The sequence below is a fragment of the Ostrinia nubilalis genome, chromosome 4 (genome assembly GCF_963855985.1).
Source record: "Ostrinia nubilalis chromosome 4, ilOstNubi1.1, whole genome shotgun sequence".
Classification (NCBI taxonomy): domain Eukaryota; kingdom Metazoa; phylum Arthropoda; class Insecta; order Lepidoptera; family Crambidae; genus Ostrinia; species Ostrinia nubilalis.
This window is the reverse complement of record NC_087091.1, coordinates 10,422,709-10,439,664: the sequence shown is the minus strand read 5'-3', so window position 1 is coordinate 10,439,664 and position 16,956 is coordinate 10,422,709. Positions and strand designations below refer to the sequence as shown.

Sequence of the window (16,956 nt, the reverse complement as noted above, 5' to 3'; positions counted from 1 at the left end):
TATATGTAAACTTGTTACATATAATTATAAAAACGTCAAAATAAATAACAAATAAATTGACTCGACAAATTGATTGTATCACGATCAACTTGAAATCCAGTTCACCCGTAACAAACTTAATTCATAATAGGATATTGTAGTAGGATTAGAACGCATAAAAATAGTGATGGCACCAAATCAATGGAATCAGTATTTAAAATTAGGCCGCGGTGGTTGTTGAACTAGCTGCTTCAGTTGTAGTTGCTTCTGAGGTTGAGGCAGCTTCGCTCGATGCTGCCTCTGTAGTGGTCTGGGCTGGAGTTGAAGATGATTCCTCAGAAGCAGTAGTTGAACTAACTTCTGATGCAGCAGTTGTTGAAGATGATTCAGAGGAGCTAGCGGTAGTTGTTGATGAAGATTCTTCTGAGGCAGCTGTTGTAGCGGCTTCAGTGGTAGATGATTCTGGGGCCTGCTTTGAAACTGGAGACGATTCAGCTGCGGGTGCTTCTGGTTTGATTCTTGACTCAACTTCTTTAGGGGCGGGTTCGGCTGCGCCTGGGGCGGCTTGAGCTTTTTCTACTGGGGCTGAGGGAGCTGCGGCGCTGTCAGCATTTAGAGCACGACCGGACTTTTCCTTGGCACTGGCATCGATCTGTTGCTGCACGAAAGCGGGCGCTTTGGGAAGATGATCACCAATTGGCCTGAAGCCATTTTCATCAGCGATGTACCTGGGAAACAAATTTTATATGAGCCACCATCAAATCGATTTAAACTAAAATTCATAATTGAGTGTTGAGTCGACCATCATTTGGCTGAAACGAACAATTCTGGCGTACGTCCCTACATGGAACTCACTAAAATTGTAATATGACTGCTATTCACCACAACAAATTATAAACTTACCTAAATAAGTATAAAGAAAATAAATCGTAAATCTTTTCTGTTAAATTGTAAATTAAAGCATTTATATTATGTTCCAAAAACGTTATAAAGATTGTTTTAGTGTATGTCTTGTTGGTTGTCCTATTAAATAAACACTTGATTTTCATCTCCTGATGAAATCAAGTAAACCATAAAACTATTGAAAACTACGTTATTGCTGCTCAAATTACACACGCAATATGTCTTAATTTAGTTACTTTAATTACTCTAGCTAGATCACCTCGTAATAGTAGGTAAACTAGTATCTCAAAGATAAACACTGCCTTGATCTCGGAGTAACCCACTAGCTCCGATAGTAAAAGCAAACTGATAGCACTTCGACGAAAAAAAAACTCAACTCTAAGGGAATGTTCGCTTTTTATTACCTGACTGTGATTACAGTGCCATCTGGGGCAGTGTACGAGTATGATCCTTGCTGAACGTGGATTTCATCACTCTCGTCGCTGCCGTTTTCTTCGCTGCCACCAGCAGAGCGGCCCTTCGCTTTGGGCACCACTTTATCGTATGAAACCTCTTCACGTTTGATACCATTGCCGGTTTCGTAACTGAAACAATTACGATAAAATCATTAGCACTTAAGGCGATAGTCGTCTTTGTATAAAATAACACCGACTAAACCATATAGCAGTGTTTTTAGCATCACGTGCTTTACATAAAGTTTAAGAGCCAATTTAAAGAGGCCTTCAATTATTAAAGTTTATTGTCATTCATCTTAAGAAAGGCTGACAAATTAATCATATTATATTTGATCAATAAAATTATGCAAAAGACTGTACTCATTAGCTTAATTTAAGCATAGTAACACACTAAAGTAAATAATGCTTAATTATTAGAATATTTAACGACGAATTATTTTTATTGTAGGCATGAATTTTAACGTAGCCATTTCCACGGAATTTAGACAAAGCTCTTTTTGTTAACGTACATTAATAGTCGGTCCAAGTCCCGACACTCTTTTTTAAACTTAAATAATTTTATTATTTGTAGCTACCCACCTGAACTTATATGTTCCATTCTGTTCCAACTCCTCAGACTGGGAAATAATCGGGATCACAGTCGGCTGCTGCTTCTCCAACGGGACGACGTCGGTCGAGGCCGGCTTCGCAAGGGCGCAAGCCGCCACTGAGCACAAGCAAACCAATTTAAAAAACATCGTTACTGTTTTCACTCCAGAAAAACACTGATAAATGATACTCCAGACTTCATGACTACTTATATGAAGCCTCATCTATTTACACTACCCTCCCCCCGCCTTCCGGTGGAGCCTTAGTGTACGCTAAATACTTCAACCTTAGCGCTTGGTTGATGTGTTCTTCGGAAAATTGCACAATCGTTGAGGTGTCAACGATGAGACATTATCAGTGACGATAGCCGTGATTAAACCTAGCCACTCGATGCAAGGTCCACGAGCCTAGACTGAAATCTTGATGCTTACCTTTTCAGCCATGCGTTACTGTACACACGTATGATGACATTATACATGCGAGTATAGTTATGCAAGTGTTTGTATCCAAAGCTTGACATCGTTATCAAAATAAAAATTTTGTTTATTAAAAGTGGGATATGTGCACATCACTATAAGGGCCATAATAAGTACACCTGTAATAATTTTAGTACCCGTATTGTTTTAGTAACTGTGGATAAAATTAAGAAAGTGAACATTAGAAAATATTAAATATTTGATTAATATATTTTCAAATTCATTAAGTATGTTAAGTACCTAAATGGTTATTTTATTCAATTTAAAATAATAATATTAAACCTTACATAAATTATATTTCATCAATTAAGAATAAATATAAAGATGCTAAAGAATAAAATACATTCGGTTCTAAATTATAGGCTGCTTTTCCTGCATATTTACGCAGATCGACTATTTATCAACAGACTTTAGTTATTTAAAGCTTTTCTTAATTAAAGTTTTACTAGACATAATTATAACGTTTTATGGTTCTCCGAAATCAATGTGGGCTTTGTGTCATCTCCTTATTTGCTTCCTGGTTTGTATGCAAACGTTGATGTCATTACTAATAAGAAAATCCATTCAACTACGAAATAATTAATTTATCTTGTCAGACTAGTGTTTTGATTATTAATACAAAACAGAATTAGCCTGAGTAAAGCGATTGAGTCATCTTCATTTCCATTTTGATCGTTCCTTTGTAATGTTGTTGTAATATTTGTATATGATTATAATGTTATTTTTAAAGTCTATGCCTATTTTACTTGCATTGGTGAATATTAACAGTGCTATACAACGTGATAACTTCCACCATAATGTGAAGCGAGTAGTGAGAGACATTTATGAGTATAACCATCCACCTGCTTTCTCAGTTCCAGTATCGATAGTGTACGAAGAAGACCACCGGCAAGAAAAATCTATAGAACCAGATGTGCATGTACCAAAATCTGATGATCAAGATGTGAGTGATGCGACCACCACTGAAACAAGTACTGCGTTGAGTGAGACAACTACAAGCAAAGTTTTAAAAGCTCATTTTAGTGTAACTGAAGAACCTAATTCAGGAGACGAGGTGACCATACCTGTAGCTGTGATATACGATGAGCCTCAACATTTACCAAAGCCTATGGCCTCTACTGAAAGCCATTCACGTAATAGACGACAAAGAAAACGAAAGTTAAATAAATCAAATACAAAGAACAACGATGATAAAAGTCGGAACGTTCAGCAGGAAAATAAGACTAGTGAACCAACTCAACCTGAAACTAGTACTTTATTCCCTAAAAGAACAAAGGAACGGGATCCTATAGTTCCTATAGTTCAATCTGAGAATTACGTGTTTGCGTACTCAGGAGATTATCATTACAGGTATTGTTATTCACGATGTTTTTAAATAAATAGTTTAAGCATCAGACTAAACTAATGAGAGCTTGTACTGTGAAGACTCTTGTTCTTTCATCGATGTTTTTCTTCTTCCTAGGAAATCTATCTTTGAATAAATATGAGTTAATTTACTATAGGTACCTACTATGTGTATAATAGTGTGACTCTGGGGATATACGTAATTATGATCTCATTATACAATGTTTGTCCCCGGCGGGATTCGAATCCTCAACCACCCCTGGCTAGTCTGTTACGAGAATCACGAGTCCATGTGGCCGTTAAACCGATATCTCATTAATTACGTCATTCCTATTCTTACAGTTATGAAGGTGGTGATGGCACGAGGGCTTCCATGAAAGGACAGTTAAAATCGTTTGATGATGACAAGACTGGCGAAGCAGTACAAGGCAGCTTTTCGTATATTGTAAGTATCGATTCGTTTATTTTACTTCATTGACGTAATCGATGAACGATGTCCATTATCCTGCTCTGCCCATATCCGATTATTATTAAGACTCGAGTACAAAGTAGAAAAACGAATATCAAAAGAAGAAAAACATTTGACTATATTTAGATATGACATGCACTTTAATAGAATCACGAAAACCTTTATGTGGCTAAGTGACGTCAAACATTCGAATACCGTAATTTTACAAATTTTATTATCACTCGTAATACATATTTACACTTCAATTTACGCTAATGCAAATGGAGATAGGATAATGTAATATTCTGAAAACATGTGCGACTCACTACTTCACAGGTTATAACAGCAACGGTTTTACCCAAGTGACTAATTTTGCACCATTCTCTGCAGTAGCTATCCCACTGGTATAAGGAACACATCATTAATTGCCTAAAATTCAATTTATTCGACCTAAAACATTCACATTCTTAAAGTCGTTGGTCCATCGAAGGATCAAGGTCTTATTGTACTACATTTGCCAAGACGTAGTTTGAAGAGAACCCTTTTTCTCCACCTGGGTTTATAATATTATGACAGATTTGTGTAGAACTTACGAGTAAAACGAAATGAACTCGTGCCTGTGAAATATTTAGAAGATTTGATAGAAATAATAATAGTAGAAGATTTTTAAGCTACTTAAAATGCATTAAAAATACTGTTTGATTTCAGGGAAAAGACGGCAATGACTACAGCCTGACGTACACAGCAGATGAGAATGGTTACAGACCAGTCGGCGCGCACCTGCCCACGCCCCCGCCCATACCTCCGGCCATCGCCCGCGCCCTCAAGTATCTCGCTACCAAGACCACCCCTGCTGAACCTGTGACTGAATCTTTATAGGGACGTGAGAAAGTGTAACGAACCCCGAATACCTGAAATCTATGTTTTCAGAAAATATTCCGGTTTTGTTTTTGGATTTGTTTGGTTGAACGTATTAAAATACCAATCACAAAATAATTTTAAGGTAATAGATAAATATGCTGACACCTTTTACCTAAATTACATTAATCGGTCCAATCCAAATCTATAATTTCATCATCATCATCATCATCATCTCAGCCATAGGACGTCCACTGCTGAACATAGGCCACTTCCAATGCTTTCCATGTTACCCGATTGGTAACGACCTGCGTAATCTATAATTTGCCAAATCAGAAACAATATGGCATTCATTCATTAAGCTTCAGTTCTTGATGTGAGTAAATGAAAAAGTTTTGAAAGCAGTGTGTATTCATGTACGAGTAAATTAGCATATGACGTTAAATACAAAACGCTTGTACACATAATGTCGTGACAAGTTCTTAGTTTGGCACTTTGTTCAATTACAAATTGCACAAACTACTTAAACATCCATTGTCGGTAAACTGTTACAATGTACCTATTTAATAATATGCTGATAGCAAATGCAATGTTTGGTATGCGTACTTCATACCCAACTGTGCATATGTGATAACTTGGATACGAAGGATAACTTTCATGACTAATTACGTATCTATTTGCTGTGTTATCGTTAAGAATTTTCCAGGGTGTTTCCAGAGCAGAGCTTTTATAAACACATTGTATTGATATTTCATTCCATAAAAATGGAATAATATTAAGAAGAACTACGTATGCATACTCATTTATGGTAATCTCATATATCGTCGTTGAAATGACAATATCTCCTAACTTAACTAATTTATGTTTTTGATTTACAGGAGGTAGAAAAAAAACACGTAAATATTACTTTCGAATAAGTATAGCAGTGACCTTTACCAGATCGTCGGTCCACCCAGTAGGAGGCCTGCCCACGCTACGTCTTCCAGCCCGTGGTCGCCACTCGAGAACTTTTCTGCCCCAACGGCCATCGTCTCTACGATCTATGTGCCCCGCCCACTGCCACTTGTCTTGATTTTAGCAATTCTAAATTAATTAGGATGCGGGCAGCGCAGGACCGTGCATTGTGGAAAACCTTGGAGGAGGCCTTTGTCTAGCAGTGGACGTCATTTGGCTAAAACGAACGAACGAAGTATAGCAGCCATTTCCACAGAGTTTTATTGGTATCTAAAAATAAATATCAGTTAGCAGAAAAATTTCAAGGTGGTAAAAGTCCACGAGAATGAAATTTTAAGCCTATTGTATTAAGAAAATCGATTTCTTAAAAAATGTTAGGAGGTATTGTCACTTCAACGACGATATTAGAAACAAATGCACGGGGAAGCTATAAGATGAATCAATTAAAATCAAGTGAAGTTATGCATCTCCAGTGCCATCTCTCTGTCTATTGTTAGCTAATGTGGGCTTCCTACTTCAAGTGGGTGAATCGCAAGTATTCTCATCGGCGACCTTGACGCTCACTTCGAACAGGTTTGTAGAGGAATGTCAGTGTTGGGATCACTTTTGCTTTCCTGCTAAGACGCGTTCTCGGAAAAAAACTCTGATGATCTATTCTGTGTAAAGTTATGAAATACGATTTAGTCAGCTCTATTCCGAAATAATTTACAACATTGCAGCAGTCCTTAGAACGCTCTTAATAAGTTCGCACCTGGCAATAATTATCTTCTGGTATAACAACGTAAAGGATCATTGATCAATGACCAATATTTGGACTGTCAACTATTATAAACAATCAAAATTGAAGAAGACTCCTTAATTTGGTTTTTCATGCATAAACTTTTAGGAAATGGAAAGCAAAGAAAAGAAGACACATTTTGAATTTTATAGAAATAGCGACGATCCCAGAATCAGACATACATACAGACAGTCCTTGACTTATAAATAGAGTGAGCCGGAAAAACCAATGGTAAAATCATGGTAGGTATTATACCTTCACTTTGCTATCAACAAGCCACAATTTATGTTTATCGGTATTTATGGTATTTGATAGAATTTAATATTTTTGAATAAATTTCCACATAGTTTAGGTTAATAAAGCTGGTGAATTTGATGATAATGTCATGATTCATGAACACAATCGGCTGTTCTCTCGTTGTTTTACTCGTATGTTGAAGGAAATGACATCAACATTTAACACGTGTATGACATTTGATGGGCAATTGGGATGCTAATCAACAAACAATGTCAGCTCCTACAAAACATTGTCATCCGAATCACTTATACTTAACTATCAAAATCAAACTTCATATTATTCGCAATGCTTCAATGGCACTGAATATGCGTTTATTAATAAATAATAAATAGTACAAACATTTTCTTTCCGCTCTATCATCGGTAACTATCACAGTTCAGTCATTGTATGCGTTCATTTTTATTTGATTTTTTATTGCTTTATACATTGTTAAGATTATTGAGTTGTACCGCTTTGATAACAACGTGTTAAAATCTAATTTATCTTTATTGTTAGACTTAAAATAATTTGGAATAACAAGTACTTTAAATTGTTTCTAAAGCGGTATGAGCATTCGGTGGCCGGTTCGGTAGGGCAATGCGGTCATCGTAGACAAGGTCAGGGTCACTGTGGGTCCGGCTTAGTTCCTCGAGGGTGGCGGTGGCGGCAGAGTGGCTAAGTAGTCCAGGGCCTTCTGGATTGCTGGCGGTATTGGCGGTGGAGTCGGTAAATGGGCACCCTGGAAAAAAAAAATTGAATTGAATTTTCTTTTCCCCATGATAAAACTTTAAAGCTCAACTGACTGAGCGAAATGTTATAAACTTTATAACATTTCGCTCAGTCAATGCACTATAAGTATATCTACACTAATAATTTGCTTCAAGAATAGGTATACAAATATTAAAATAATAAAAAGGGGAGTGTAGGCCAAATCTTCCAATGGCCTCTGGTGCATTAATATAAAGAGGGTCGTGCTCCTGCAGTGGAGACTAAATGACCTGATGATAGATTAAAATCTATTTGTGAATTTTTTACAGTTTTCTACGAAAATTACTTTTAGTTCACTAGAAATAAAAGTACTTGAGATAAATGTGAAAGTTTTTGAATTATTCAGCAGTAATATGCAGGTATTTTGACAGCAATGCCTCAATGCCTCATCGCGTGGTATTCACATGTAAGAAGCGTTGACGCATAGGCTCAGTGGGACATCGTACAGCTTTGAATGCTTATTTTATTACTAAGCAAATGTCTGCGACAAAAATAACACTGCGTGCCCGTTAAATATGTAGCTTTTGTGTCTGCAATTTTATTTTTAAAGTGGAAATTGTTAAATAAACGCAACTTCTTTGAGTGCTTATTTAAAAAAGACCTAAGTTATATCAACTACGCGTAAGTTGATTGTTTTTTGACACTTAAGTAGAAAGGTTATTAGTGTATTTTATCAATACATACATTTTGGTCCGGATCTCGAATTGAAACTTCATCCAATTTTAACATTTAAACTACAATTATAATAAAAAATACATAAACTTGAACTTTTATTGTTTTTGTATGTAAAAAGAGCATTACATTTAAAATTAAATGTCAATAGTTCGGTTAGTTCGGTATTTTTTGCTTTGCCTAAGTATGACCTTTACAAGGCAATAAGAAGATCTACTTGTCATTTGATATGATAAGGCTAAATGATATGCACAAAATCATGTTCTTGAAGTAATTAATCTTTATAAGACTGCCAACATAATTGATGGAGAACAAAAATAAATTAGACGACGCGACGGTTGTATTTATATTTTGTTGATTATTATTTGCGTTCTAATACGGTTCCTTAAAATCTGGATGGTGACAGCCGCCGCCTACACCTTGTGGTTTGCGGTTGCAGCTTCGAATCTCGTTTTATATTAGCCGGCTTTGCTTAGGTAGGTAATTGATTTGGTACAGTGTGGGCACAATCTATTTGTTACTTCATCATTTAAATCTCAGAGATGTTCAAAAAGATTCCCAGAGATGTGTAGAGTCGACAGCACATTTTTGTTGAAAACCAGTACCTATCAAAACTGCCTGCGATGCAGTGTCCATAATACTATCATAATATACTAACATAAGTATTTTGTTAAAGCGACTGCGGAAGACCAGCTTCTTGACATGCCCTTACAAGCATGTCAAGATAAATGCTGAACGGCCTATTGGCACCGTAGTGGCTTAGTAATTGTTTTTGGTTTTGTTGCATTGTTGTTGTTTTAAATGTACTTACTGTGTCAATAAACTTTTTCTATTCTTTCTTATGTTTTCTTATATCTTCACTATAATTACCTCTGGCTTAAAACCGTTCTCGTCGTCGGCGATGTAGTTCAAGTTGATGACGGTGCCGTCGGGCGCCGTGTAGCTGAAGCCGCCTTGCGCTATGATGACGTCGGCGGCGTCGGGACCACTGGCCTTCTTCACAGACCCGGTCTCTTCAGCTTTGATACCGTTCTCAGTCTCGTAACTGAAAATTGATGTTACAAAAGAACTTTAAGCAAGTATGTAGTGATACGATACGAGTTCACTTGTACGAGTAAAAGACAAAAGAACAGAAATGTATTGGATAAAAAAGTTTGGATAGGATTATTGTCCCGAAGCAGTGGTAGGGTTAATACTGGGACGTGTAAAAGTGTTTTTAAAAGCCTATTTGCAAAAATTTATGAGTATTATGTTTTTTTTTTTACTTTCAGGATCAGTGATCAGTTTTTCGATATCTTGTATAGTTTCGAAATAATCGAGTGAGATCACTTATCATTTCCACCCTGTAGGTATAGTGCTGAACAGTTTTCAACGACACTGTAAGTACTGTAATGTAAGGCCCTAACATCAAGTTTTACATTATTTCGAAGTTTTCAATACTGTTTATTAGGATAAACTGGTGACCTGTATCTATATGATCCATCGGGCTGCTGGTCGAAGTCCTGATTGATGATCGCGATGACCTGGTCGGCTGGCTTCTGCTGCGGCGCCGAGCTCACTAGCGCCACCACTCCAAATAAAAATACAACTTTCTGAAAACCGAAAAAAACTTCACTTACTTAACTTCCTAATACAATTTAATGATAAGCTTACTCGTATGTTAGGATAAAGCTTCCTAAACTTTTTTGACTGTAACGCCATGGGAACTTGCCATGTTTTCGCGACTCAACGCGCACATTTTAGGAACCCCCGTGTTAGGTGATAACTATCAAATTGAAAGTATTATGAATACCTAATTATATTACCTACTTTTATCTAATCTAATGTGAAATGTTATTTAAAACGCCTACCTAAATACTAAGATCATTTTTTCCGTTGCTGTAGCATGCAGTTTTGCATTAAATGTGAAATTATAACACTGATACTAAATGCCTCTAAAATAATAAGATTTAAACAAAATAAGTATTACCTAATTATTTAGGTACTTTACACAGAACTTTTTGCTGTATTATTTTTAGATGACACTATAAACTTTAGTCAGATTTATTAAAATTTAAACAACAAACGCCTGTAGTTATAGTTATGCAAAGATTGAACTAGCTACGAACAAACAGTTGTATCTTGCGCAGGAGTTTGCATAGCTCAGGTACATAATTGATACTTAGAGGAAATTGATTGTAAAAACCAAATAATAACATAATAAAATGAAGTTCAATTAGCATAAGTTAATTAATTTAAATTATGTTTTAATCAAAACTTTGATAACTTCTCGCAAACTTTCTTTCTTTCAAACTATTTTACCGTAAGAGATCCTTGCTTATTTTTTTTATTATTAGACGGAACCTACTGAAAAAACGACTGTAGATAGGTACATTTTTATTAAGTTATCTATTACATAATATTTTGTTCAAGAGATTTGAATAAGTATTAGGAGTCATCCTGTCCCAACCTTGAATCTGCTAGATACCTCAGCGCAGGTCAGATGAATAAGATATTTTACTAAATGTCATGCCATTTGCGCGTCCCACTTGTGGTGATTTAAGTCAGGCATGCGCGTAAACAAACACTATGTCCACCCGCTAATTGTCTACAGAACAAATAAAAACAATTAGCAACTCGGTCAACTCTGTGTCCATTTGCGGCCTTCGGGTGATCACGCGAGTCGCACGCGTCACCTTATTCTAATTGTGTCTAAATATTTTGTTAAAACAAAAGATTCTTAGACCTTGTTAATGAAGAATGTTCACTAATTTTGTTTTTTAGCTTTCTGTATTCTCTGTTGAAAATAAAAAATACACGTAAGAATTATTTCGATACGTCAATTAGTTTCCAAGATATTGAATTTTAATGGTGCGGGCGGCGGCCGGCCCGCCATTTTATGCGCGTGACGTCATAATACAGCGACTGGCTCAAATTTGTATGGGTGGAATCTTGCAAGCTGAAATTAGACCCACTTCCGGACAACTGATTAAGCTGAAATTTCGCATACACATGTAATTTGGATGACCATGCAATATTATGATGACATGGAGCTGATCTGATGATGGAGCTGGAAGGTGGCCGTAGGAACTCCATAATAAAACGACTTAACTCCATCGAGTTTGGGCTCGTTCGTTTTGTATTGACGAGTACTTCAATTCTATATAGTAATCAGGGTCTGATGATGGAGCTGGAAGGTACTTCGCAATAAAACGACACAATCGCATCAAGTTTAGGTTTGGTTCAATTTTAATTTCTATGATGGGTCTAGGTGTTAATATGTATAATATGTATGTATTTACAAAAAAAAATGTATTTAAGTATGTTTATATCCGTTTTCTAGTGAGCGGACACTGTGAATGTACGTCACGCGGGGTCACGTGACCGTCGGCGGAACTCGATATTTAAGCGAACTTTGAATGCCTATAAAATCATAACTACTTGGCCTATTTTTGAATGAAATAAAATCAAATGTATTTGTATATGTAAAAGCTTAACTGTAACAAAGGTTTCAAGTGATTTTGCATACCTAGTAACATTCTCAAATAACTCTCGATATTAAGTAAATGTGACCGATGTTCTGGAGACAATATAGGAAGTACAAACTCACTCTACCTTCTAAAATTTAGTCTTTTGTTTATTGTCCCTCTTCTAACTTATAATATTGTTTTCTAGTGCGCTATCACTGGTAGATCACACGATTACATTTTACGTCACTTTTATGATTAATACTAGTACCAACTTTTTTTTTTAAATCTCTTAACATGAACCACTCACAATAATTGCTGCATGATGACCCAAAGATTGACTGGGAGAGAACGCTATTTTTACTCTCGCCTTGTACCCTGTTCTACATGGAATAAAGTTTTCATAACTTCTTTACTTTTTTATTGTCTTCATAAATCTTGGCATTAGTAACATAATATCAACAGCCGTGACATGGCCTTAGCTCTAATAGTACTTATAGTAGGTTAACGTTACACGACACGCGCACGATAGAGTTACAAAGGTTGTTACGCATCACTGTTCATTATCATTAAGTAATCGATTATACCGGAATAACTAACATTGTAAAGTTTCCGTACCGAGTGTTATGTGAATGGAATTTCTCGAAACAAAAGAAATTAAATTACCATACAATATTATTTTTGTTCCAAAGAGATAAGCTTTTACTTTATTGGATAATTCAACGCCAACGCTCTGCTGATATTGTTATGGGGTACAGTCAGCGTCAAATAGTTCGTGACACCCAAAGTGACCAGAAAGTTGACAACACAAACTTATAAAGTGAGTGGTGAACTTTGTGACTACTTTGGGTGTCAGGAACTATTTGACGCTGACTGTACCAATAAAAACGAATCAAATATTACCATTATCCTGACAATATTACATGTATTATGAAATCACCAATTCTGCTTTCTTGTTACATCAATCCGATGCCATTGATAAATCTAAATCAATACAATGTTACGTTTTCATAACCGAATTCTTGAGATTCCTCTAAATCTTGTGTTAGTAAACTCTTTTATTTTAAATAAGGCGTGCATAATTTTCCCATTACCAACACAGTCATAAAATTGGTAACACTGACGACACAATACACTTAAACCTTTGAATAATTTATTTAGAGCTTGTAATCTTGATGTTTTTGAAATTTGTGACATAAAAATGTATCTGAATTCAAAAGATCACTCTTAATTTGCAATTTCATCTATCCCTTTGGAAATGTCTAATGAGGATATTATATTTATAAAACATCATTAGGTACCTATGTATATGTTTTTATACAGTTCACAAGACATCAGACTACTTTAACATTTTTGTCTGCTAAAATCTTAAAATCTAGCTTAACTGAGTGCTTTTATTGGATCTCGAAACGCGTGCGGATCTAATCCGCGTGTTGGCTGTCCGCATTTCATTATTTCATACATGTTTTTCCTATCCGTGCGTGTAGCCTGCGTAATTTTGCAATAAGTTCTTTTTTTAATAAATGTGCAGAAAATTAGATACTGTCATTGAACTGAATTGCGTATACGAGAATTAGCTCACACATATTTGTGTCTTTCATGGGAACCATTTGACGAGTGTCAATATTTTAATTACTAGTGGAACTGTCTCATGCGTGGTATTTTGAAAAGCCACACGATAATATGCAGATGTGGTACAGTGTCGCGGTATTTCTCAATAGAGGCTGAGATGTGGGAAAAGGCTGAATCCACAAAAAGACAATGTACTTGACGCAAAAACAAAAGATATGCGACTAATTTTCGCTCGCACGCTCAAAAAACGAACAGGGGCGGATTCGGTTGCTCCGAAAAGTTTAAACAATATTATTTTGATATGGATATTATTATGCAGGACTTAATACAGAATAATATTATGTATTGTATATTTTTTAATTGTTACCTATTCTTTTATATTTGTTTTAACGTAATATTGTCCCATTAAAATCCCATGTAAACATTGGTAGCATTACGTACAACAACATAAATAACAAAAATATGATAAAATTTTGTAATAAATCCCAAAAGCCAAACAAACGTTATAAACATAAGCCAATAAAACTAATAGCCCTACATTGCCGCAATAAATCACAAAACTTTTAATTTTACGATACCTACCTACAGTACAGACAAAAGAATACTAAGTTATTTATATGGCTATTTTAAATATCAATAGATTTAATTTATGTGTAATAAAGCTAATATTTCCAAATGTGAATGTTTTGATACTTGAATACCTAAGTTTATAATACGTATTATTAAATTAATAATTGCTATTCAGTAAGCTTTTGTTTTCTTTTTTCGTCAAATAAACTCCTAAGTAATATTGTATTAAATCTAGCATCTAAATATCCGATTTTTTAAATTACAATAATTCAATTATGTTATTCAAGTTACCCGAGAGACGATACTCGCTTATCACTAAGGTAAACCTTTAGTATTGTGCATGCAATAAATGCACGAAAGGTTGCATAAGATGGACCGGCGACGAACCTATGCCCTATGCACCTACTATATTGGTGTCCTTAAAAACTGGCTGCGTCTAGTGATGTACACTTGAAAATTATTAATAATATTGATTATTTTTAAAACATATTAAAATATTTTTAATTATCTTCAGGTTATGTTTTTACGTGTAAGATTTTAAAATATAGATAAACAAGTACCTACCAACTTATTTAACTTAGTGGGTTAGTAGTAGTTTCGCACGATTTTCCTTCGCACGAATGTGCGAAACGTCGCCTTTCAATAATATTTTTTTTTAATAGGCGTTTCGCCCGCATGTATCAAAAATATTAAAAACGGGTGCGAATTGACCCCTTTGAGAACTAGTAATCGCATTCGTGCGAAGGAAAATCGTGCGAAACTAAACTGCTAACCCAGCTTAGTGAGTCGTAATCAGAAGATAACAGAAAATATTATATCAATATAGCCTCAAGGATGGAAGGACAAATTTTTCACGAAAAAACTACATCAGGGATATCAATTTAACTGTTATATAGTTTACATTATCAGATTAGCCTAGGTATATGCTGTAACTCTTAAAGATCGATGGATAATGGATGGAAATAAGGTTTAAACTTATCACAAAAATGATAACACGTGCTTATCCCAAATGTTTATTTATTTATAATTTATGGCATTAAATTTTAAATAAATAAACCCGTGAGGAACAATACAGGTAGGTACACTTGTAAACGACTCCCATCCCTACCGAAGTCTACCGTATATTGATTTAAGTTTATTTGAGACGCAACCTCAGCTCTAACATCTTTAATTTCAATGGCATTTGGATGAAAAAGGCATGCCGATTGCGAGATTTAGTCATTTTCTCGACCATTCTCAGCAGGATACGACCTTATGGTAATTTTATTGCAGCTCCTAAAACCAGTAGTTGGTCAGTTTTCAATTACAACCGAATATTTTCAAAATCGGAAAAGTTTTATTACTTTATTTAACCAAATGCGTAACTCGTGTCAGAGGCCAAATAGGTCAACGTCTGCTGGTGATTTTCAAACCGATTTATAGTAATTTAATAAAACCATTCTATAAGTAGCTGTGTTATCGTCCACCCCAAGAAATTATTTATTTTATTATCGATACTAATATTATAAAGAAGTCGTTTGTGAGTTTGTAAGGGGAAATCTACTGAACTCTTTGTAAAATTTCTTTTAGCAATAGATATTTAACCGGAAAAATAAACTTTCCGTGACAGAACGAAATTTATGCGGGCGAAGCCTCGGGCATAAGCTAGTTAGTTAATATATTTCTAGCAATGGCTTTGTGGCTAACACCAATTTTCAAGAATGACTAAGTTTTTTTTCCTCATCTCATTTTATATTTCTTTCGATGTTCACATCCTTGCTGTATAATTTATTACCTGGTTGCTTATTTATATCAAGGTCGAAAACTACTTCCATGTTAAGACATTAATTAATTCTAGATAAATGCGTGACCCGATGCACATTCTTACATATATTTCAATTCAATAGTTTAATTAATGCATTTCGATCTCATAAATATTCATAAAATGTCTTCAAACTGAATCATCAACATTAGTAAATGCTTTAGTATATTATTACTTTATACAGAGTATTTATTGCAGTTAGTAGCAAAATTAGCACCATTTGCCTATGATCTACGACCTTATATTATTCCATGCAATAAAATTTGTATCCAAATAATATTTCGCTAACGTGACTTTTAAGACGGATAAATTATTAGGTGACCTTTGAAATCGCGTTAAGTTATTAGAAGTCTATAAATTATGATATTTATGAAATCTACTTTGGGCAGCTGACCGTCTTTTTAACAATAATTATGTAGGCAATTGTGAAACGGATGTTGCTTGAATGAATGATTTGTGATGATGTTTGACAACTCTGACATCCAATTGATTTGAATTGAAAAGTTCAACAGTCGACACGCTCCGATATTGAAAAAAAAACCGGTCGAAATCTTTTTCTATTTGAATTTTTATTTTCTAAAGAAAAACAGCTGAAAAACTCACCATCATCGTGAGACGTCACAAGTGCAGGGGTTGCGAACTGTCAATATCCCATGTGGCGCGTCGGTGTCGTGTGCGCCGGATTGTACCTAGAGCTGTAATCACCTGTCCCTTTTATAGAGACGCGGGTTTGTCTAGCCATTGCATGCAGCTGGGGGAGCCTGCATTGCACAGGGGCGGACTTAGGACACATATCGAACTGCATATTTAAAAAAAATATAGTGTTACTGAGACTAAAATAATATAAATTCTGAATTCGGTGAAAAACACTAAAAATAAAATATTCAGAAAATTGTAAGTGCACTTTCTTTTTCCTGAAACCTTTATGTAAGCTTTGTTCTTAAGCAGTGTTAAATTAAACGTATTTACTTTTGATACTACCTGATACTAGTGTACGTGCTTTATCATATTCGGATCTTAAACAATGCTAGTAATATGTGTAATTGTTCCATACCTGACTTATTCAAT

The 16,956-nt window shown here is 35.2% G+C and overlaps 3 protein-coding genes across 3 annotated transcripts; 1 reads left to right on the top strand and 2 right to left on the bottom strand.

The window, feature by feature from the left end:
• On the bottom strand, nucleotides 1–2,127 carry LOC135071110 (osteocalcin 2-like). Its single transcript, XM_063964880.1, has 3 exons — nucleotides 1,917–2,127; nucleotides 1,287–1,466; nucleotides 1–707 (listed from the first exon to the last, which is right to left on the bottom strand). The coding sequence occupies exons 1-3, from the start codon at nucleotides 2,072–2,074 to the stop codon at nucleotides 200–202; spliced, it is 846 nt and encodes a 281-aa protein (XP_063820950.1). The 5' UTR covers nucleotides 2,075–2,127; the 3' UTR covers nucleotides 1–199.
• Nucleotides 2,128–3,048: 921 nt separating this feature from the next.
• On the top strand, nucleotides 3,049–5,839 carry LOC135071111 (uncharacterized). The gene is made up of 3 exons (XM_063964881.1): nucleotides 3,049–3,751; nucleotides 4,088–4,190; nucleotides 4,902–5,839. The coding sequence occupies exons 1-3, from the start codon at nucleotides 3,108–3,110 to the stop codon at nucleotides 5,070–5,072; spliced, it is 918 nt and encodes a 305-aa protein (XP_063820951.1). The 5' UTR covers nucleotides 3,049–3,107; the 3' UTR covers nucleotides 5,073–5,839.
• A 1,517-nt stretch (nucleotides 5,840–7,356) lies between these two features.
• On the bottom strand, nucleotides 7,357–16,601 carry LOC135071120 (endocuticle structural glycoprotein ABD-4-like). Its single transcript, XM_063964891.1, has 4 exons — nucleotides 16,492–16,601; nucleotides 9,964–10,091; nucleotides 9,370–9,544; nucleotides 7,357–7,798 (listed from the first exon to the last, which is right to left on the bottom strand). The coding sequence occupies exons 1-4, from the start codon at nucleotides 16,495–16,497 to the stop codon at nucleotides 7,700–7,702; spliced, it is 408 nt and encodes a 135-aa protein (XP_063820961.1). The 5' UTR covers nucleotides 16,498–16,601; the 3' UTR covers nucleotides 7,357–7,699.
• Nucleotides 16,602–16,956: the final 355 nt, after the last annotated feature.